General features: G+C 40.2%; 1 protein-coding gene across 1 annotated transcript in view; it reads left to right on the forward strand.

Annotated features, from left to right (window-relative positions):
• The window catches only part of LOC134536774 (activated Cdc42 kinase Ack), a 69,139-nt gene extending 46,787 nt beyond the window's left edge, over positions 1-22,352 (forward strand). The window contains exons 13-16 of the mRNA XM_063376689.1: positions 1,622-2,640; positions 4,533-4,690; positions 8,147-8,288; positions 18,087-22,352. Of these exons, the coding sequence (XP_063232759.1) occupies positions 1,622-2,640; positions 4,533-4,690; positions 8,147-8,249 (1,280 nt within the window). The 3' untranslated portion in view covers positions 8,250-8,288; positions 18,087-22,352. The remainder of the gene's footprint in view (positions 1-1,621; positions 2,641-4,532; positions 4,691-8,146; positions 8,289-18,086) is intronic.

A 22,352-nucleotide genomic window follows, 5' to 3' on the forward strand; every position in this document is an offset into this window, starting at 1 on the left:
TATGTGTTGCTACTGCCATATTTGTTTGTTTTTTTATTATTATTATATTATTATTATTATTATTTTTTTTTTTAATCTTGTAAATATTATCTTTGGTATTACTGGAAATTGTGTGGAGGGTAACCTAGAACTGACAATCAGTTTTAATAACAGGAACTGAACCAAGAACCTTTCAGAAATGACCCCTCACGATTCCCAGGAATAAGGTCGAAATAGAGGGAGGGGGGGGTCGTAATAGATGTTTTCCAAAATTTTCAGTTCATTTCAACCCCCTTCCCCCTCCCCCTCCCAAACCGCTACTCGCTAACCAGCCGTACAATGGCAGGATGCTGTCACTCACAATGCTAGACGGCTTTGCTTTAAACCCACATCAACCTTCATGACAAGTCCGTCGCCCTACAGGCCACCTCTAAAGAAAATATGTGTTAGTTTACATGTACGTTTTCTGCTCTTCGTAGTTAAATACACTAGAACCCCGATGTCATGAACCCCGGATTTAACGAAGCAGTGATTTTACGAATACATTCTTGGGAACCGTCAAAAAATTGGACATTTTGATCAAAATGTGAAAATCAGAAAAATAATTAAAAAAAAAAAAATGAAATGAAAGATCATTAAAATCTGTCAATTTTAACACAGCGTATTTTTGTGTCGGCTTTAATACTTCCAATAATGTTCATGTAAGAATAACAGAAAAATAATGGGACATTTTCTTTAAAAATATGGCAGCTGTAGGTTCTGCAATGCGAGTGGGCGCACACAAAGCTCGCCCGGCTGGCTGGCGGCAGCGGCTTCATGACGCATAAGATCACCCCTCCCTCCCCCCTCGTTAACATTCTTCAAGGCTAGCTCATCCCTCCCAGACACACAAACCATCTAGTGTCCTCCCTTATAACACCCCAACTTCGCTCCCCTTTGAAAAACCTTCAGTGAGAAAATGCTCATTTCACCCTCCCTTCTCCCTTAAAATTGGGCTATTATGAATGGGGTACTAAAGCGGCGAGGGAGGGGTAAAAATATGTCACTTTTCACACCAAGTTCGAGTTCAGTCATCTCTGGCAAGGAATTTACAAGCTTTCAAACTTAAATATAAATGTATTTTACGTGGAATTGGTGTTGTTAAGCTCGGACAGCGGTCGTAAACACGTTGCCACAAAAACCTTTATCTGCACCCTGCCGGCAAAGGGACGTGGAATGGGGGTTGCCAAGCGCTGACAGCGGTCGACAGGAAGTGGTATCTATTTTTAGAAATGCGCTGCCTACGGCATTACAGCACTCGGCAAGCAAAACGCAGTAACACACTACTCACCACAATAAACTTATTTTCTGTCCAATTTTCTTTGGATTTTCGGCAAGTTTTCACGGTTCCTCGAAATCGGGTTCTAATAGAGAAATGGTCGCAATAAATGGGGTCGCAACAAAAAGGTTTTACTGTAGAACCTTATAACATTTATTATGATTTCTTTTGGGGAAGTAGAGTGTGCTGTATGCTGAATTTTGCAAGTCTCTATTGTAAAACTGTAGAATCGTAATGATTTTGTTATTAAGGTATTGTGATAATTCTGTGAAATGTTCATGTTGTGCTATATTTTGATTCAGGATTTTTTTTTTGCTTCCTTAGAAACATGGAGAGATGCAGATTGTACCAGCCACACATATGCTAATTGTACAAGTCAGTGCAACAGTGCAGAGATGCAGGACCTCACAAGGAAATCCATCTCTCCGGATCCCTTCGACACTTCCCGGGTGTTTAGTCCCAGTCGCTACTACTCGCACGTCTCGCCGGAGCCATTATCCCTGCCCATCAGGATGACAGACGTCGGTGCCAACGCCTATCGGAACGTAGACCAGTACAGCGAGATCCCCGAACCGTCCTCCGTGTCGCGGGATTGGCCGGCAGACGTGGACTTGAGGCAGGTGGAGTTGATGGAGTTTTCCCCTCCGGCAATGCCGTCCCTCCCGTGCGTGGGGCCTCCGGACACGGCGACTCGGTCGCCCGCTAAGATGCTGGACCCCAGGTTCATCGCAGAGCTGGAGAAGCACCTCGGGCAGAAGGAGGCCAGCGCCAACACCATGTCGTCCGGCGGCGGCCCCGCCCCGGCGGTGGTCCCCGCTCTGCTGCCGCCCCCGCAGTCTTCCAAGCTGGGCCAGAAGAGCCTCGCGCTGTCCGCCGGCTCCCCGGCGCCCCTGCCGGCCTCGTGGGGCTCCAAGGTGCAGAACTCGTGGCACTCCAAGTCGGTGAACCTCAGGCCGTGCGAGCCGGCGGACACGAGGCCCGGCAGGTCCCGGAGCGTCTGTCTTCCCCCGGCGTCTCCCGCCCAGTACACGTCGACAAGGCTCGACCAGTACTGCGTGCCCGGGCAGTCGGAGCACGACCTGGTCCGGGGCTTGTCCATGGTGAACCTGAGCAAGCTGCCCGTCGAGGAGAACGCGGTGTTGCGCTCGTCGGGGAACTCGACAAGTGCGGGAAGTGCGTCGTCTGCATCGGCCCCGTCGTGTAGCCCTCTGCCCCCGTTGATTCCCCCGTGGTTCCCTGGACTGGGCCCCGCCTCGCCAGTCACCAACACCACCATGCCGATACCAGGCATGCCTCACTCGAACAATTCTCGTGTGCCTTCGTCATCCACGAGCGACAGACTGGTAAGCTTCCAGTTTAATGTATTCTGCTTCAGTAATTATAGTCATCAATGAAACAAAAAGAAAACAGTTGATATTAAGCAAATGTATATATAAAAAAAATTTTTCAAGGCCCACTTTATAATGTATATAGTTTCCAAAAATTGAAATAATCCTTCAACCACTAAAATATTATTTTTAAAAATATGCAATGTAATTTAACTTAAACACACTATTCTGCATTCTGAAAACTTATTGTTTTTAAATAAAAAAAAATTACATACATCAGAAATCTAAATTTCAGTAAGATTTAATTCAATTTTGAAGTAATTTTGAACTATATACTGTCACATATTTAAGATATCCTCTAATTTGAGAGTATCTGATAGTTGAGGTAGCCATATATTTAGGGCCAATGGAAAATGGTAAATAAAAATGGTCAATTTCTGTGAATAAAATTGTTATTTTGGTGCAAAATTTAGGTGAAAACAATTGTTTCGTTTTAAAAAATATAAAAATTTCATCATTATAATTGAATACTGGACCATTTAATTAAAAACATTTATTTATTGTGATTTTTAGTGATGGAAATTGTGTTTATAAATATTTTAAAGTGTGTATAAGCGAGGTTATGTTACTATTTATATAATTTATTTACATTAAAAATTATTATATTATTATTTAATAAATATTTAAAATTAAATAATTTTTTACACATGTGCACATTTTTATTTAAATTATTTAATTTCTATTAATTATTGCATGCAAAATTAAAGTTAGTTTTTGTATCATGCCAATAGGTATAACATACCCAAAACATTATTATTCAAAATATAAAACCATATGATGGCTCTACTCATATTAAATGATTGAGATTTTGACGAGATATTAAAGATGCCTCCAATCTGGACACCCATTGTGCAGAGCTGCAGAAGAACCCACACAATTTTAAGGTGGCTCAAGATATATGAATGGTGTCGGTTCACAAAAAACATTTAAGAATATGGTGAGGTCAGAATAGTAGTAATGTTTCCATATTTCTTTTTTAAGCTTTATTTTGTGGAGAGTGAATGTGACTAAAAAATTGTATTTTCAGAATAATATTTAGCAATGAAACATCCTTTACAGATATATTCTTGAAAGCACTGAAGCGACTTGCATTGCACCTATATCTTCATTTCTCCTCCATATGTTATGATTACCATTCAGATCTCATAGTTGTCCTATGCATGTTGAGAAGACTGTGCTAGTTCAGAGCTTTGCTTTTAGAGGCGATAGATATCGCACTAGAAACACCAGCGAGCTTGCATTTAACATTCCGCATCACTAACACAAATGCACCCCTCGCAAGGCGGACCCGTAAAGGGAGTACTATCGTAAATTATTTTACTTTCATAATTTTTTGTTTTTGCTCAGGATTTTAAATATTCATAATATAACTATCATTAATTGTTTACAAACTGTTTTAATGATTAAATGGTTTTTAGAAACATAAAAAGCCAATTTTTACGTCAACTTTAGTATGAACTAAGAGAGTGTAACTAATCGGTTGTGTAAAAATTGGTTTTCCCACAATCCTACAAACACGAGTTTTCAGGGTTCTGGAAAATTCATATTTTTTTATTAATTTATGTTTCATATACAAAAAAAATTAAGTAGTACGTGTTCAAGGCTTCACACAAATGATTGAGTTAGAACTGAATACAACACAGTTCATGTTTTAAGGTTGACTTAAAATTATCTTTAAGTTTATAAAAAAACTATTAAATATGTAAAACTCTTTATAATAAATTAAAGATAGTTGTATTATGAATAATGAGCAGAACTACCGGATTGAAAAAGGGAGGATAGTTCAGTGCTGTGCGCTCGGTGGAGGTGCAGAGGGGTTGCAGCCAGGCTGGTGTGTGGGTCGGCAGGCGGCGACCGGCGGCGGGCAGCTCCAGAGCGAGCGGGTGCGCCAGCTGGCGCGGGAGTGTGGCGACGCGCCAGAGGAGGACTGCCTCTCCGCCCTGCAGGCCGCCGGCTGGGACGTGGCGGCCGCCGCGCGCCAGCTCAAGCTCGACCGGCTCCTCAGGTCGGCATCACTCGTGGATGCAGTCAGGGGCGTAGCCGGGGGGGGGGGGGGGGGGTTAGGGGTCCAACACCCCCCCCCCCCCCCCCCCCCCCCGCCCGTAGAGCACCAAATCTTTAATTAATTTCTTGTTCATCACTCAAACAAATTTCATATTAAAATTAATAAAAATTTTACCATTACAATATTTAAATTTAAGTACCGAAAATTGCTATAATAGAACTATTTTACACCTTAAAATCCAAATTTTCCCGAGGGAGGACCCCCCGACCCCCCGCTTTAATACAGGGGGCCGCCATGCTTCTTAACACCGCCCATACACAAATCCTGGCTACGCCACTGGATACAGTAGAGTCCTGCTCATCTGGACATTGCTTCATACAGACCAGATTAAAAAAAAAAAAAAAAAAAGTTTTGTTTAGTTGATTTTACAACAGATTACTTAAGATGCAGGGAAAGTTCTGTTTTGAAAGAGAGAAAAAAAAAACATTGAATTTTCATAGTTTTACCCATCTAAAACTTCAACATGTGCATTATAAGACAAATTCGGTTTAATCCATATTTTCGATGATCCGTATTAACGGAACTCTACCGTGTTGGTGATGCATCCAGATGTTTGTGTAGAGTTATTTTGTGATTGAGGATAGTACTTACTACGTAGGAGACTACTCAGCTGAATGATAATCCAACAAAGCAACAAGTAGTAGTTGAAATACAGGTGGACAGTGCACATCATGATGGAATTTTATGCTGTAGGTGTTTTTTCATCATTGTTCAATCAACCTTTTGCACAAGATAACAAATGCATGATACATTTTTGAGAATTTGCTCTAGTGTAGTGCATCTATAGGCAAAATGGCATGCCATTTCAAGTGTATTATAGTGTTAGCTGACAAGACCATGCTGCTATATGCGCAGTGATTTTTTTTTTTCCCCAGAGATTGAGGTACTATTTAGTATTCAGCCATATTTACTGTGATTCTGCAGCCATCCATTTACTTGTAACTCCACATTCCTTAAAAAGAGAAAACTTCCAATTTTTTTTCCTTTCGCATTGGCTAAAATATAAATTATTAATAAATAGGTATATTATTCCATTACACACTTCTGGTTTTAAAAAGATGGCACAAAACAGGTCAAATTTTACTTGACTTAGCATGAGTTTTGATAGAAAACTTTCTGCGGTTTGCACAGAAATGTGCCTCTGCACACGTTTGTCACTTATACTGTTCATTGTATGTTGTTGCATGGTACTGCTTGGTGGTGTGGATGAAAATGTTTTAGCATAGCAAAAGTATTTAATGAGCAGGTACAGTTCTAGTGCTGCATGGCATTTTATTGATTGGTTTGTAATTAATAACTTTAATTTTCCATTAATGAGTGCAGTACAGCAATGTAAGACTGTATGATGATGTCAAAAGACTCAGTGCCAGTTTTGTGCATAAATCAGGAGATAATGTAATTATTATTTGTATATAACATCACATCATAATTTAATTTTAAATATCTTAAATAATCATACCATGTCCAAAGTAATAGAACGATTTATGATCATTGCGCCTGCTGATGGAAATTTGGACATGTCAAAGCAGATAATATAGTGGTTAAGTGGGTATTTTAGTACGATAATCTGAAAGACTATATGTAGTTTATTTTCATTTCTGCCTGTTTAAAGTCATTTAAAATCCTGAAGGATAATCTTCTTTCTTCAGATAAATTATTAATTATTACTAATCTTGCTTGCCACTTTCAAAATCTGCGCCAGTATTTGTCATCTGTTACCTCTACACATAGTGCTGTGCTTTGACACCAGAGTACTGATAGTAGAAAATGGTGTATTTGGAACATGGCTCATTACAATAATTTAATATCAGCTGTTTTTTAATTAACATTTTTTTTTCCAGTATTTCTGCATTTGGTAATCCAAGTCAGTGTTAAAAAAACATATGGACTATCTTATTTTGTATATTGTTATTATTAAAAAAAATTAACTGGTAATGTGTATACGTTTATGAGTAATTTACGCAATAGTGACACTTATTACTGTGCATATCTTAAACTGCAGTTTCAGAAGTATTGACATTGAGCTTCTGTGGCTAATGTTTAGCATCTCTCCTCTGTTCCACACTCATACACCAACACACGATGTTGACAAGTGTTTATAATGGAAGGAGTGCTAATTCCTGAATACATAATAAATTTATGATCTGGGGGAAGATTATTACTATATTTAAAATTTAAAAATGCTTTGATTTTTTGACAAAAATGTCCAATGTATTCAACAACAAAAGACTTGAGTAAATAACGAAAACAACATAAACAACACACAAACTAAGATAGTATAGTAATTTTTGGTGGAATGAAACAAGACGGCACAGTGGCATGGTCACAGACTTCGGTTCTAATCCCATATCGGCGATCCTGACTTAAAAGTAGCCCAAGGTTTGCTGAATAACTCCAGATGAAGGCTGAGATTTGTCCTTACTACGGGTCCCTGATGTGTTTCATTGTATGTGACTGTCAGTGATAAGTAGAGACAAGATTTTTGGTTTTATTTTCGACCAATTTTGTTTTTAAAACCGGAGATTTCAGTGTTAATGTTTTAATTTTTATGAAATAGGTTTATTAAAATGGATAACATATTAATTAATGAACAAATATGATACTTAAATGTTCCATGAAACTAATTCCTCCAAAACAGTGTCATTTTGACTGATACATGATGCATTTTTTCAATATAAAGATTTGTAATAAGTATATATAACAGCACCAAAACAAATAAAATAAATCAGTTAGGTATTTTTGTGTTTGAAACATGTTCTAAGATCGTAATGTAAAAATGAGTGACTAATAGTTGCAAGGTTATAAAAATGTATACTTTCTCGAATAATCTTTTTTATTAAACATCAAGCTAAATAAGTTACTTTCATTGAATTTAATATTTAAAAGTTTTGTTTAAAAATGCTGATTAGTTTCATGATTTCAATTGCGTTCCGGTGCTGTGTGGTGTATTAACTTTAATTTGGTGTTATGTATATGGGTTATTGACATGCTTTTCTGTGTTATTTCGGTTGTATCACAATTCACCATATAATCTTGTCCCTAGTGATGAGTAGAGACCCGTAAAATTTGCGGGTTCATTTCGTGTTATGCTAAAATTCAAATAATTATACCTTAGTGCTGTTTCTGTCAATGGTTCACTGTTTATCTGGAGTACTGAGGGCCAATTAGAGACCCTCACTCATAGAAGTGTCGAATCACAGGCCACCCAAGTCGAGACGACTTACAAGTCAGCAGCCAATGAACAGTTGGCATTTGCCTGAGTGTGTAGAGGGTATTGGAGTCTATCTTGGAGGTCGTTGAACCCGCGAATTTGTCGGGTCTCTACAATGACGCAAATTAGAGAAAAACTGTTTGTGCGGATGGTGGAGGAACGTGCGAACCTGCGTGTGCTCGCAGGCTGGGGCTGGCCTCGCGACACCAGTGCGAGATGACGCTGCGGCAGTGCGACTGGGACGTGCAGGCCGCGGCGTCGGCCATCCTGGACGAGATGAAGAGCTAGCGCGCTCGCCAGTCCCGCCCGACCCCCGGCGGCAGCTCGGTGAGCCGGGTTGATGCTTGTCGTGTTTGTGCAGTGCCAGCAGTGGGTTACTGTACGTTCCTGAGGAGTCTTCCTCGCGTGGCGAGGATCCAAACTGACGATTCTTCGATACCGAGCAACACTTTGATCTGAATGCTGCTACTTTCAGATTAGATGTGGCGAAATCCAGGAGGTGCTTCCTCAAATCAATATTTTGATAATTTTTACTCACAAAGCCCTCTTTTATGTATTATATAGTGTTGCCATGAAATACTACTCTCAACCACATTCTTACTATACTGTCTACAGGTCACAAAATTAATTAAGTCATAGAATAGTAATGAAACTGAAATATATATATATATATATATATACATACACACACACACACCTATATTAGAATAAAAAAAATATTCTTTCCATTAATGGGTGCTCTACAGCAATGTCAGAATGTACGATGATGGCAAAAGACAGACCCAGTTCAATTATGTGCTGTTCGAGCACATACATCAACATTCGAACCGACGCCATGATGATGCGTAACTGTCCGTTTAGTCCACAGATCGCAGCACTGTCCCAAGGTCCAACGTGTGGTGCAAGAAGGCACCAAGTCGCACAATTAAAAAAAGTACACAGCAACCCTCAACATTCCGCCCACCGAAAATAAGTATTTTCATAATCACCAGGTAAACATATAAACAAAAAAAACTACTCCACTCTACGGCATCCCTAACAAGAATGTGAACTAGCCAAGAACTAGTTCGGTTAGTTCATGGGCAATGGGCAAACTTTAGCCACTGGTCTCACAAATGTCCCATGAGGAGTCTTCAGTGTGACAACACGCACTATCCCATCTTGGCCTGGATGGAGAGCTGTGACTCTCGCAGTCTTCCATCTAAGTGGAGGAATATTGGGTTCTTGGACCAAAACCAGCTGGTCTAGTTGTACGTTAGGTGTTGGGGTGGTCCATTTAGCACGTTGTTGAAGTGTGTGGAGGTACTCCACACTCCACCGTTTCCACATTGTCTGTTGCAAGCGGGTAACAAGTTGCCATCTGTCCAACTTATTTAGGGAAAGATTCATCAAATCGTGGTCTGGCACAGCAGTCATTGGCTCGCCAACCAGAAAATGACCTGGAGTGAGTACATCATACTCTTCAGGGTCTGTTGATAGTGCACACAGTGGCCGAGAGTTCATCACCGCTGATATTTGTGCTAGCAGAGTGACAAATTCCTCTAGGGTAAGAAGCAGGTTTCCCACTACTCGCTTCATGTGTTGTTTTGCTATTTTAACAGCCGCCTCCCAGAGGCCCCCAAAGTGAGGGCTTGCGGGGGGTTGAAGTGCCATTTGATACCTCGTTGAGCTGCTTCACCCAGGATGTGCTGTCGAGGCTCGCCTGACCACAGTGTCTTGTATAGTTCCTTCAAGTGGTTACTGACACCCACAAAGTTTGTACCATTGTCAGAGTAGATTTCCGTGGGAGTTCCTCGGAGTGAGACAAACCGTTTCAAGGCTGCTAAGAATGCGTCTGCAGAAAGATCAGTCACCATTTCAAGATGTACTGCCTTAGTGGCCATACAGACAAACAAACACATGTAGGTCTTATACGTCACTCTTCTTCGTGTTCTGACTGGGGTAGTGAGAAATGGTCCTGCAAAATCAACTCCTACAGAGCGAAACACTCTGACTTGAGTAAGTCTTGCGACTGGTAGTGCGCCCATGAGTGGTTTCAATGCCGTAGCTTTCACCTTGAAACAATTCATACACTTGTGAAGCAGCTTGCGAACTAGACTTCTTCCAGAGACTATCCAGTATTGACGCCGTGTCAGACACAAAGTCGTCTGTGGGCCCGCATGGAGGTGGCCAACATGAAAGTGAATCACAATTAACTCTGAAAGTTTGCTTTGTGCCGGTAACAGAATAGGATGCTTCGTCCTCTCAGGAATAGAGGCATGTTGTAACCTGCCGCCCACCCTGACGACTCCCTGTAAGTCAATGAAGGGTGCCAATGCCTGAATATTCTTACTACATGGTTCCCCTTTCTTGATGGCAGTGATGGCATCCTTAAAGAAATATAATTGGGTCATTTGGATCAGGTAAGTTAAAGCAGCCTCCCTTTCCTTGAAGGTTAAAATGGTGTCCTGTAAGTACTGTTGTTTCTGGAATCCTGCTTTCGCCCGCAGAACCCATGCTGCCACAGCCTGAAGTTTACTCAATGAAGATGCATTCTGGATAAGACCTAGAGGGTCCTCTGACTTCTTTTCAAGCTGAGCAACCAATATTGCAACTGAGGGTGGTTTCAGTTCGGGAATGCTCCCGTGGTGTTTCATCGCCTGTGATGGCCAATGTTCTTCCTTTTGCAACAGCCATCCAGGACCGCCGAACCAGCAAGACTGCTCCAGCAGTTGGACTGGCAAGCATCCACGAGAAGCTGCATCAGCTGGGTTGCATTCCGAGGGAACATGCTTCCAGGCACTTGGCGGCACAGCACTCTGAATTTCAGCCACTCTATTGGCTACAAATGTCTGCAGCTTGTGTGGAGACATTCTTAACCAAGCTAGGACAACAGTTGAGTCTGTCCAAGCATGCAACACTGGAGTCTTGACCTTGGGCTGGAAAAGTGCCAAAACATGTAAGCATAGCTTACTCAACAAGTGTGCAGCACAGAGCTCAAGTTTTGGAATGGACAATGTCTTTAAGGGAGCAACCCTTGACTTTGCCATTAGCAGGCGCACAGTAACTTCACCGCTCCTTGTCACACACCTAACATACATGACTGCAGCATAGGCCTTCTCACTCGCGTCACAGAACCCGTGAAACTGAACGTCCAATTCTTGCAATGGAATAAATCGGGGTATTCGTACCCGAGACAACAATGGTAACGCTGCTGTAAAGCTCTCCCATTCAGACAAGATGTCTTCGTCAACTTGGTCGTCCCAACCAAGACCCTTAGTCCACAACACTTGCAGCAGAATTTTACTGGCTGTAATCACTGGGGCCAACCAGCCACATGGGTCATACAATCGAGCTATGAAGGACAGAATACCACGTTTGGTATTCGGTACAGTGGGTACCTTTACCTTGTAGCAAAACTCATCCTTTGATGGCGTCCAATGTATTCCTAACACCTTCACCGACTTCGTAATGTCAAATTTCATATCAGCCTGAACAGTGTCATGGGTGCCGACTACATTTCCATTATTGGAGCACCATTTGTGAAGTTGGAAGCCACCTGCTCCGAGTAGCGCCACTAGCTGAGTTTTCAATTCCTGTGCATCACCTACAGTATCAGCTCCGGTCACAATATCATCGACAAAAACATCATGTAACAGAGTGTGAGCAGCTACAGGATAGTTAGCGCCTTCGTCTGTTGCCAACTGCTGCATGGTTCGGAGCGCTTGGAAGGGTGAAGATGATAGTCCATACGTTACAGTGTTCAGCTCAAATATATGTATGGGGTCACTAACCGAATTACGCCACAAAATACACTGGAACTTCCTATCCTCAGGATCAATTACGATTTGACGATACATCTTGCATACATCAGCTGTTATCGCAATTGCTGATGTTCGGAAATTCAGCACTATGTCAGCAACCTCCTTGTGCAATTTAGGACCAGACAACAGCAACTTGTTCAAGGAGGGTCCATTGGTCGTCTCCGACGATGCATCAAATACTACGCGTACCTTAGTCGTTAAACTATCTTCTTTGACCACAGCATGATGTGGTATAATGTACAGGGGTTGGTTACGCGCATCCGCCCTTAACGATACAGACACCTTGCTGTCGGCATCCTGTGTCAATGTCCCAATCTTTGACATATGACCCAGGCTTTCGTACTCCTCCATGAATTGCTGGTATTGCTGAAGCAACTGGGGGGATCGACATAGTTTACGCTCTAACCCCTGCAATCGCTTGAGGGCAGTTGTGAATGAATCACCCAACATGTCCGCTGAACGTGCAAACGGAAGCCTCAACATGTACCTGCCTTGGTTGTCACGCCTGTGAGTCTCCTGGAAGTGCTGTTCACAGATCTGATCTTCCCTGGATGTGAAGGTTTTACTAGGGAGATTTTCAACCTCCCAGAACCGTTGAAGAGCGAGGTCTAGTGACATGTCAGTGCGTACCAGTAATGATGCTGATGCCTGCTGAGTGAACTGTGCACATGGAGCATTGCCTGCCAGTACCCATCCGAATAGGGTTTGGAAGGCATGAGGCGGTCCGTGAATCTTAGTACCTGTCATTACTTCTGCCACTACCTCCGCAGAGAGCAGCATGTCTATGGCACTGGGCACAGAGAACTGGGGATCTGCCAGCGGCAGGCCATCTAGATGCACTAAGCTTCCAGTGGCAATCTTAGTTGATGGTAGGTCCTTGGTTATTCTTTTAAGAATTAATGCCTTGCTGGTGATGTGAAGTTTTGGTGATTGGTGTGATCTAATCTCGCAAATAACTGATCCCTTGGCTTCCGGGATCAAAGTGTTGCCAACCCCAGCAATACTCACAGTTGTACGATGTCGCCTTAGTCCCAGCCGTTGTACACACGCCTCTGTGATGAAGGAAGACTGCGAAGCACTATCTAGTAGCGCACGAACCACTTGGTATTGACCTGCACCGTCCTTGATGCGTATCAATGCCGTCATTAACAGCACTGTGGTGGGTGGATTGACCGGCCTCATTTCTTCTGATGCACACATGGTAATTGCTGGACTTTCTTCCTCACCCCGTCCATCGTCATCTGAGCTCGCTGCGTAGTTCCTAGGCCCCTGTCCCGTGACAATGTGGAGGAGTGTATGGTGACTGCCCTGGCAGAGTTGGCAGCGAAACTTAGACTTACACTGTGCTGCCACGTGTTGTCCCCGCAGACAGTTATAACAGAGCCTCTGCGCCTGCACTAACTTCCGTCTATCCTCAACTGACCTTGAACGAAATTCCTGGCAGGTGTGCAATCCATGAAATCCGTCGCACACACTACACTTCAGGTTGTCTTGAGTTGAAACAAGTGTAGTCTTTCTAAAACCAGGTATGTTTGAGTCTGACACATTCATCGGTCGCCACTTATTTATGTTAAGAACCCGGTTGCTTGAAGTGTTTTGTGAGAAGACTGGCCTGGTACTCCTAACTGAAGACAGATGGACTTGCTCTGCTGCCTTTGCCCTCTTGTCCAGAAACTTCAAGAGATTGCGGTAGGAGGGAATGTCCTTTTCATTTGACATTTCAAACCCCTGTTTCAAAGGTGAATCAAGCTTCTCTAACAAAATGTTCAATAAGAGGAAGTCCCACTTTTCGACAGGGAATTCCAATGCCTTCAGGGCATTTACATTCTCTTCGACACAGGCTACAAACTTGCTAAGGGCATTCTCACTGCGACTGTCTACTTGAGCCAAATGCAATATTTTTTGCACATGGATGGTCGCTGTGATCCGAACACTCAAGAATTTCCTTTCCAAAAGGCCCCATATTACATCATAATTACCTTCCGTGATTGGTATGTTGCAAACTAAGTCCCGCGCCTCGCCCTTAAGGCATCCTAACAGATAGTGAGTTTTTTGCACTTTAGTCAAGTGCAAACATTGGCCAACCACAGAGTTAAATAGTTCCGCAAATCCCTTCCACTCAGCGCGGTTACCGCCGAACACCGGTAGCGGTAATGCAGGCAACATTGACACGTGGGGACTTAACGTGGCTTGCGATCCCGTGTTAGGCACTGTGTCACCTGGTGCCTTAACCTCACTTTGGCTTGACGTCTGTTTATTGTATAATTTACGCAATTCCCTGAACACTACTTCATAAACCGCGAACTGTTGCTTGACTTCGCTCATATCGACCTTATCACTGGGGGGGTTAGTGCACATAGCAAAGAAATTTGCTAGTAATTCACTCCTTTTTTCTATAACTTCCTCAAATACAATTTTAAAATCCTCCAATTTGGATGCATCCTCCTCCGACGCTTCATATAAATCACGGGCTTCATCGGCTTTGCCCAATAAAAAGTTTAAAATTACGTGTTGCAATTCCGGTGTTTGTGCCGCCATTGTGCTTATCTAGTAGGTAAGCGTTTCCCTCTGTTTTTGACTTAGTTATTTTTGTGTGCGTAACTTCACTAATCCCCGCGTAAGGACTCTTGTGTGCCCTTAATAACCGTAAACATAGATGCACTGCCGCATAATTTCACTCTTCTAATAATTATCAATTTCTACCTTCGCAATGTCCGTCATTAATTATAAGCCGTCGGCATTACAACCACGCGTCACCGATAGGTCCCTATACCGTTTCCCGTGCAAAATATTTTGAAAATCGTTCCCTAGATGTTATTATAACACTTTCACCATCCGTTAATCTTGATTTGCGTTATAATCCGGCCCGGAGGACCAAAAATGTTCGAGCACATACATCAACATTCGAACCGACGCCATGATGATGCGTAACTGTCCGTTTAGTCCACAGATCGCAGCACTGTCCCAAGGTCCAACGTGTGGTGCAAGAAGGCACCAAGTCGCACAATTAAAAAAAGTACACAGCAACCCTCAACATGTGCATTGTGCCAAAAATTCCCTCGGATTAGCATTTCCAAAACCTTTTGCTTCAATTTAAATTTACTTTGTTTCTCCTAAATATTTGTCATATTTAAACTTTTCCCTTCTAAGGCTCACTCCCATTTAAACTTTGCCAAGCTGCTGTCAGTCCTTTCCCAGGCTCACTCAGCACAGGATAACTGTGTCCAGCCGACTTTGCTGGACAGACATTAGTTCCCACCGGCCAGAACACGCCCTGGCGTGTTATCTAGTACCTCCTGATCCATTCTGTCACGAACTCACGTTTTGTTATGTGCTTCGGCAAGCTTCTCAGGGTCGGCTTCCGACCTGAGACTCAGCTGCGGTAGGCGAGTTAGGTCAGGCCTCTCGGCCCAAGTTACACCCCGGCCAGGCACGTAGCCTCGGGCCGGACCCCCGCTTTCCCACTGACTGTGCATAAACCCCCCCCCCCCCCCTACACCACCCACCCTGTTCCGAGAAGTGCTCCTACCAAGGTCTTCCCTTTCGCAGCTATACCACAAACGGTACCTCTCGGTGGTATCGTGAACTAAAGTTTATATCTCAGTTCCGTCTTTACCCGCCTGAGCGCGGCACATTCGCGCTCTCTGCGACCTATGTCTCGACCACGAACCCATCTACTTCCCCAGCCTCTCGTCTCGGAGCGCCAGTGTCGCCCCTTTGGTCCTAGCTTATGTGCAGTGCCTCCACCGCGATCTCTCGTGGCGGCCTCGGCAACCAACTGCACTTAGTTCCGTAACTCGCCACGAGATTGCCCCCCATCCCAGCCTGTTACACCCCTCTACGAGTTGCCCCTTGACTGCCGTCCACCTGCAATACACACATACCCTCCTTCCCCCTGTTGATGCATAGGCCCCTAACTGACGGGGTACCAGCCAATCAGAGCCCTGGATCCCCCTCTTCTTTGCCCCCAGGCACCTTTCGGCATTTTAATGTACTGCACTTCCCATGATGAGATGAAGTCGTCCTTCTGTCTCGACCGAGCCCAGATCGTGTCCTGGAACGTCGTCCGCGAATTATTTCGCTAGTTAAATTTTGTTTCCAGTGATCTCTCCAGTTGGCTACTTAGTATGTAGTCGCTTGTGATCCGGGAGTGTTCCTGAAAAATTGTATTTTCATTATTGATTTTAAGCAGTATTCGGTAGTGCCGAAAGTGTATAGTAGTTTTGCTCGACACCCGCGGTCGTGTCACATTTCCTGCATGGATTAATCTGCGAGTTGCAACCCACGATGTGGGTTTAAGTACCACCCCGGGCGTCTCCCGAGTTCCAAATTCAACTACAGATGCAACCCTTGCTACCAGCGACCCTGCAGCGGGCTTCTCTTTCTTCTCGGCCACCATTGTTATCCTTCTTGACGACATGCGCCAGCCAACAGGACTATGAAATTAGTCTGTAATCACTGTTAAGGACAATAACATTGTTTTGTTACAACAAAAATTGTAAATGACAGCAGCCTCGAAATGATTAAATAATAATGTAATTTCAGAAATAATTTATTATAAGGGTACAAGTGAAGTTGGTATGGTTAAAATTCGATATTGTATCCTACTTTTTATAATGTATGTTAACTTCCGTTGGATCCCCGGCCGGGCTAGAATAAGTTGCAACATTTGGTAACTTAACGAGAGAGTAACTTCGTAATCACACGATTTCAATTATATTCAAATGAGGTATAAACAAGTTTAAATTAAGACTGCATTGTAATAATAGAAATTTCTGTGTAACAAAAAGAGGGAGAAATAATTGGATCTAATATATATATATAATCCTATGTCAACAATAAAAGGAATATGCTTATAAACTAACACCGTAGTCTTTAAGATTTTTTTGCCTTGTCTCCAGTGAGTGCTCTAAATTCATCTTGTTTCCACTTGTGTCACCTCTGGGAGATGCTATGGTATTAGGGCTCGCTCCCAACTTTTGCTCAGTGCTTCCAAGCTTTTGCATTTAAGTACATATAGAAACATGTAAGACACGACGAGTTGGTTACAGCATAAATAAATAAATGAAAATAATCTCTGAAAAAGTTTTTTTTTTTTTTCCTAATATAAAAATCATCACATTCTTGTGAATAATAGGTGTATTTTGTAATACGTTTAATTTCTCGTATCATCTACATTCTGTGTACAAATAATCATCCGGTAATACAAAAAAAAAATTTCTAAATGTTTTGGAAAAGTTCTGAATTTGGTTCACCAGGTATTTGGTATTTGTAGAAACCTGTATATTTACATTGAAGTACGTTAACTCTGGTAAAAAAAAATGATGACATATCTGTGGCGTACTACTTTGCTTAGCCATTCTATACCTATTTTTAACCACCCTGTTACCCTGTCAGAAAACTGTTTGGTCCAATGTTCTTATCTTCTAATCCCTTGGTTATCACATTTGTCACACTTTAAATCTAACAGGTATGCCCAACCACTGCTTTAAGTCTCCAGTCTTTATCTTGTTTCTTGTTTTTTTATGTGCTGTTATGTCACTTTCTGCCCGCCTGTTTGCACTGAAGAAAGGGACTCTGGAAGAAAAAAACTAGTTAGAATATGTGTGTGCATGGTTTGCATGATGTTATTTTGAGAAGTGTCGAGTTAACATTCTCTCTTCAGCCGATGTAAATAACCGTAAACTAGTAACATAGTGAAGGCAATCTTCACATGTCTTATCACGACAGTTTTTCATGATGCCAAAAGTATACTTTCCTCGTGTGATTTATTTTCCATGCTTGTAACTGCAACATTTTGTGATAAACACTGCAACATTCATATGTATTGCTGCATCCATCTTTAATTTATGGAAACTTTTTCCTGTTTTATGTCCGTGTAAAGAACGCCTCAGAGAATTGAAGTGCTACTTACATATTCATCCAGCCTGACACAATTTTCTCTGCATGCTAGTTTTATGAAAGGACAATGAAATGAGAAGAAAGAATAACTTGCCATCAAGGGGTAGAAAAATTAAATACACAGAACGGCAGCATGGCAACAGTGCTGTATTGTTTATTCCAATAAGCTGAGACACGGTACACAGAGACTTCAATTGTGCTTAGAATCCTACTGCAGAGAAATATACTGTATGAACCAAATTCAAGGGTGGTCCTTAACATAAAACTGATTATCCAGTTGTTTTTTTTATTACAGTATTTCAGTTATCTGGGTATGGGTAGGTTCCAGTTAACACAGGTAATTGAGAGTTTACTGTATTTCATGTAGTGTTATTGTTGCTCGTATATCTGTGCAGTACCACTCCAAACTGTCCTGTTGCAGGTGTGATAAACCCCATCTGCTGGTTTGCAGTACATCACAATCCATTGGGGCATACAGGTGTAGGAACTGGCATGTCAGCTTAGTAGTATTACACAATACTCTTTACCAGGAGTATTATCACATTCTTTATGTATACATGTACAGTGTATTTTTTATAGTTATCAGTGTGATATTGTGAAATTTTTGAAACTGCTCTTAAACATATAAGTTATGTTTTTGAAGATGTTTATAGTTTATAGGTAAACAGTCTTTCAAAGTGCTATTTATTCTCTGTTGGCATAACTGTGGTCACATTAAGATTGTTATTGTGTACAGTACATAGTTAACAATATTATTGTTGTCAGCCCCTTGACAAAAATGTTTTGATATAATAATGCCTGTAAAGATATCACAAACTTATATGATGCTGTGCATTCACATTAAGTTTAAACTATGTAATTGAGCTCGTAAACATCAGTATTAGTTTGCACAAATGCAGTATATCACTTGTATTAAAATATTAATTAATAATTATTAATTAAGAAACAAAATAATAGACACCCTACAGCATTTTTTGTCAACATAATGTAGCTCAGTACTGAATTCCTATTGTGATGTTTATGAGCTTTCCACTTTAAAATTTATTCTGGCCACAAAATTAAATCCTCAGTTGAAAGTTAAAACATCATTTTGAAGCATGAGTATTGAGTGCCTAGTGAGTATTAGCACATGCTCATTGAAATTATGTAAAACTAGTCCATCTCAACCTGATGAAGGGTGTTTTAACTGCTGTACCTTTGGCCAAAAGATAAATCTTATTTTAGTAAAATGAGAGTGAAACATAAAACATGTGTTCATCTAAATTATAGTTTTTTTTATATTAATGGAATTTATTCATAGTAACAGCAAATGACCAGTAATTCAGCAAAACATACACAATTACTTCCATTTTTTTTTTAATTTTTTGAAAAAAACGGGACTGATCTTAACTTAACTGTGAATGAAGTGAAGTGATTGCCTGTAAAGTCTAAAACCTACTCCAACCAGAGATGGCGAAACATTGGCTTCCCGCGATGGCGTACAATATAATTAATTAGTTAATATAGCAAATGTTTTATCGCTTATCAGTCATAGCTTTCATTTATTAGTTTATTTTGTAAGGTTAGAGGATCCATTTAATTACAATTAATTTTCATAATTCGAAGCACTCAATGAATAAATGTGTGCTGTAAGTTTTATCTCTATTACATACAAATAATCCCATTTATTTGAATTTTTGTTTTTTGAAATCTGTGTAGTAGGTTACTGTTTTGATAGCTCAGCATAGGAAAAATTCACTAAGCTGTTTATATGGTACATTTTTGTGTAGAGAAGCCATGGTCTGTAACTTATGGTACAGGATTTTAAAGGGGATTGGTCATCAAAAAGGAGGCAGTACATTTGTATATAAACTTGTAGATTTCATTCCTTGTGAACACTTTTTTCCTTCTGAAATATGTCTTCCATCTTTCAACATAACCATTTTTCCCCCCTTATTCTTTAATCATGTGGGAAATGTGTCCGAAAAGTTTAACTTTCTAATAAAAATCGGTACGTTCCTGCAAATTGTAGATCACTATTGTATTGCTTTTAGTTTTGCTTACTATGAACGAAAGAAAGGACTGTGATATTAAAAATGTGAGAAATTTTCACATAAAGTCCTAAAAATTCATTTGCCAGGTGGTGTAATAAATAGTTAATTTTTATCATGTAGTGAAACAATGTATAAATTAATCATTACGAATGATCAACCATGCAGAATTTATTTATGACTTTACAGACAAAATAACACACTGAACATGAATGAGAGTCCAGTCGCAGCTGTTTATGGCTTGAGTGGTTCCCTCCCGGTAAAAAATGCAGCTAGTGGACACCACAGATGTTATTCATGACTAGACCTGTGCGAGTATCAGTTTTTTTAGTTTGATTCGAATACGGTACAAATATCAAATTATTCTCAAATACGAATATCAAATTTGAATAGTAAGAATTAGAATCCCACTAAATTTTTTTTTTCCATGTATAAAAATACATATTGAAAGAAAAAGTAAAAGTGTAGTGTAGTGGCTTCTGGGAAATTAGATAAATACATAATACTTAAGTGAAAGGTTGGTTTAGGTTAAGTCAGCTACAATTACATACTTTATGTTGAAATATTCAAATTTTGAAAGAAAAATATAAAATATTTTTAATAGTAATCAAAATAGGCTCAGCACAAAAAAAAATTTAATTGACAGTCCAAAGTGAATATGTAAGGCAATTGCAGTACAGTAGAGTCCCGCTAATCCGAACTAATTGGGACTGAACCCTGTTCGGATTAGCGAAAATTCGGATTAGGCGGAATTTTCTTATATAATGCCATTTATGGTCTTTATGAGGCGTGGGCTATTTAACATCTGATGTGTCAAATATTAAAGATCAGACACAAAACACACCTTTATTATTTAGCGTATTTAGCATAATATAAATACGTAAATATTTAAGTACTATGTACGTAATCATATTTTTTTCTTTTTAGTTGAAGGAGAAATAGATAAATCATAATTGTCTTATGTACATATTAATAAATGTACGACATTACTTGAAAAAGAACTTGTTTTTCTTTGCTTTTCAAGGTTCATAATTGTTATAAAAATATTTCTTTTTACATCCTAGCCCTGTTCGGATTAGGCGGATTTTCGGATTAGCGGGACTCTACTGTATGTGTAAGGAAAATTCAAGAGGGTTGGTTTAAAAAAATTTTAAATGAGCAGTTTAAATCTATATTTAAACATGACAAGGTCTAAAAATTTGTTTGAATTTTTCTCTATGTGAAAATAAATAATTATTTACATTAATATATATTAACATTTAAGGATTATATTTTTTGACTTGTTTTAACTAAAGTGCTGGGCTATGTGTGACAAGATAACTGCCTGAGCTGTCACTGCACTAGGAGTGTGAGTGTAGGCCTGTATCCGGATGTCGTTCACTGTGTATTATCCACCAGAAAAACAAGTTTTTTTTTCTCTTCGCTGCCCTGTTCTGAACGAAACTAATCACAGAGCTGGCATGCCAGGTTTCTGATCTTTATGGATGCTGTCAGTTCTAATAAATTTTAACGACCTTCCACTCTCTTCTCCATAAAATACTTAAGCTGATAACTTGGGTGTTAGTAATGTTTTTGAATTATTATGTTAAATTTGGCTTTACTATATTAGTCTTCTCAAAATTTATGTGGCCAGATGTAACAAAAAACTGCACATAAATAAACCTAAAACATTACGCAAATCCTGTGGAAATTTTGTCTCTGCCCCACTAGACAATTATTTTGTGATCTCAAAATTATTCCAGACTTTCGACATCAGCACAGCGGTATCCGTAAACAACTGAATATTCGCACAAGCCTATTCATGATTCAAACAATGGCATGAAATAGAGCTTTTAACATATTCTGCTCTAAGGAAAATTATTCAGAAACTTTGTAGTTTTATAATTTCCCAAAAACAAACTTGGAAAAAATTAATCTTTGATTCCTCTTTGACCTACCGAAGCTTCACACACCCTTAATTGATACAAAGTGCTAGTCCCTTGTAAAAACCATGGAAGAAGATAGCTTTTGAGTAGGCGTGGGATTACATCTAGATGCATGTGTTTGTAGTTTGTGGGAATCAAATTAATCACAAAGGTTTGCCATCTTTGGTATGAATTGGTGCTCAAACTATCTATTAGTGTTGTAATAAAATTTTTAATGTCTGTTTATTTAAGCTCAAAATTATTAAAGAACATAATTTCCCTTTAAATTATCATTCTAATAATCTCTGTGATGAATTTTCTTTATCATAGCGCTATTTATTTTCTATTAAGTACACTTTTTATGTAGTAACCTATGTGTTCCTATACGCACAGACTATTTTGGCATTTAATGATACAGAGTATGTATTCGTACACCATAAACATATGTATTTGTACACCATAAACAATTGTTGTCTGTCCGTTGATATATAATGTACATGTTAGAGACTTCACTGTTCCTAGAGACAGTGACAAATGAACCTAGGCCTAGTGATTTGACACGAATGTGTTGACCTGATGGGACATTGCTGCTTGTTTCTATTTTTAATAGTTTATAACAAGTAAAAATTTGTGTAAAACATGAGGTTTCTCAGCAAGTTTTTGTATAACTTGCAATGAATGTCTACTAATTTATGTTTATATTTCATTTTTTGTGCAAATAAATTATACACCTCTAGTACCTGTTGTAAAAAA

The sequence above is a fragment of the Bacillus rossius genome, chromosome 11, assembly GCF_032445375.1.
Source record: "Bacillus rossius redtenbacheri isolate Brsri chromosome 11, Brsri_v3, whole genome shotgun sequence".
Classification (NCBI taxonomy): domain Eukaryota; kingdom Metazoa; phylum Arthropoda; class Insecta; order Phasmatodea; family Bacillidae; genus Bacillus; species Bacillus rossius.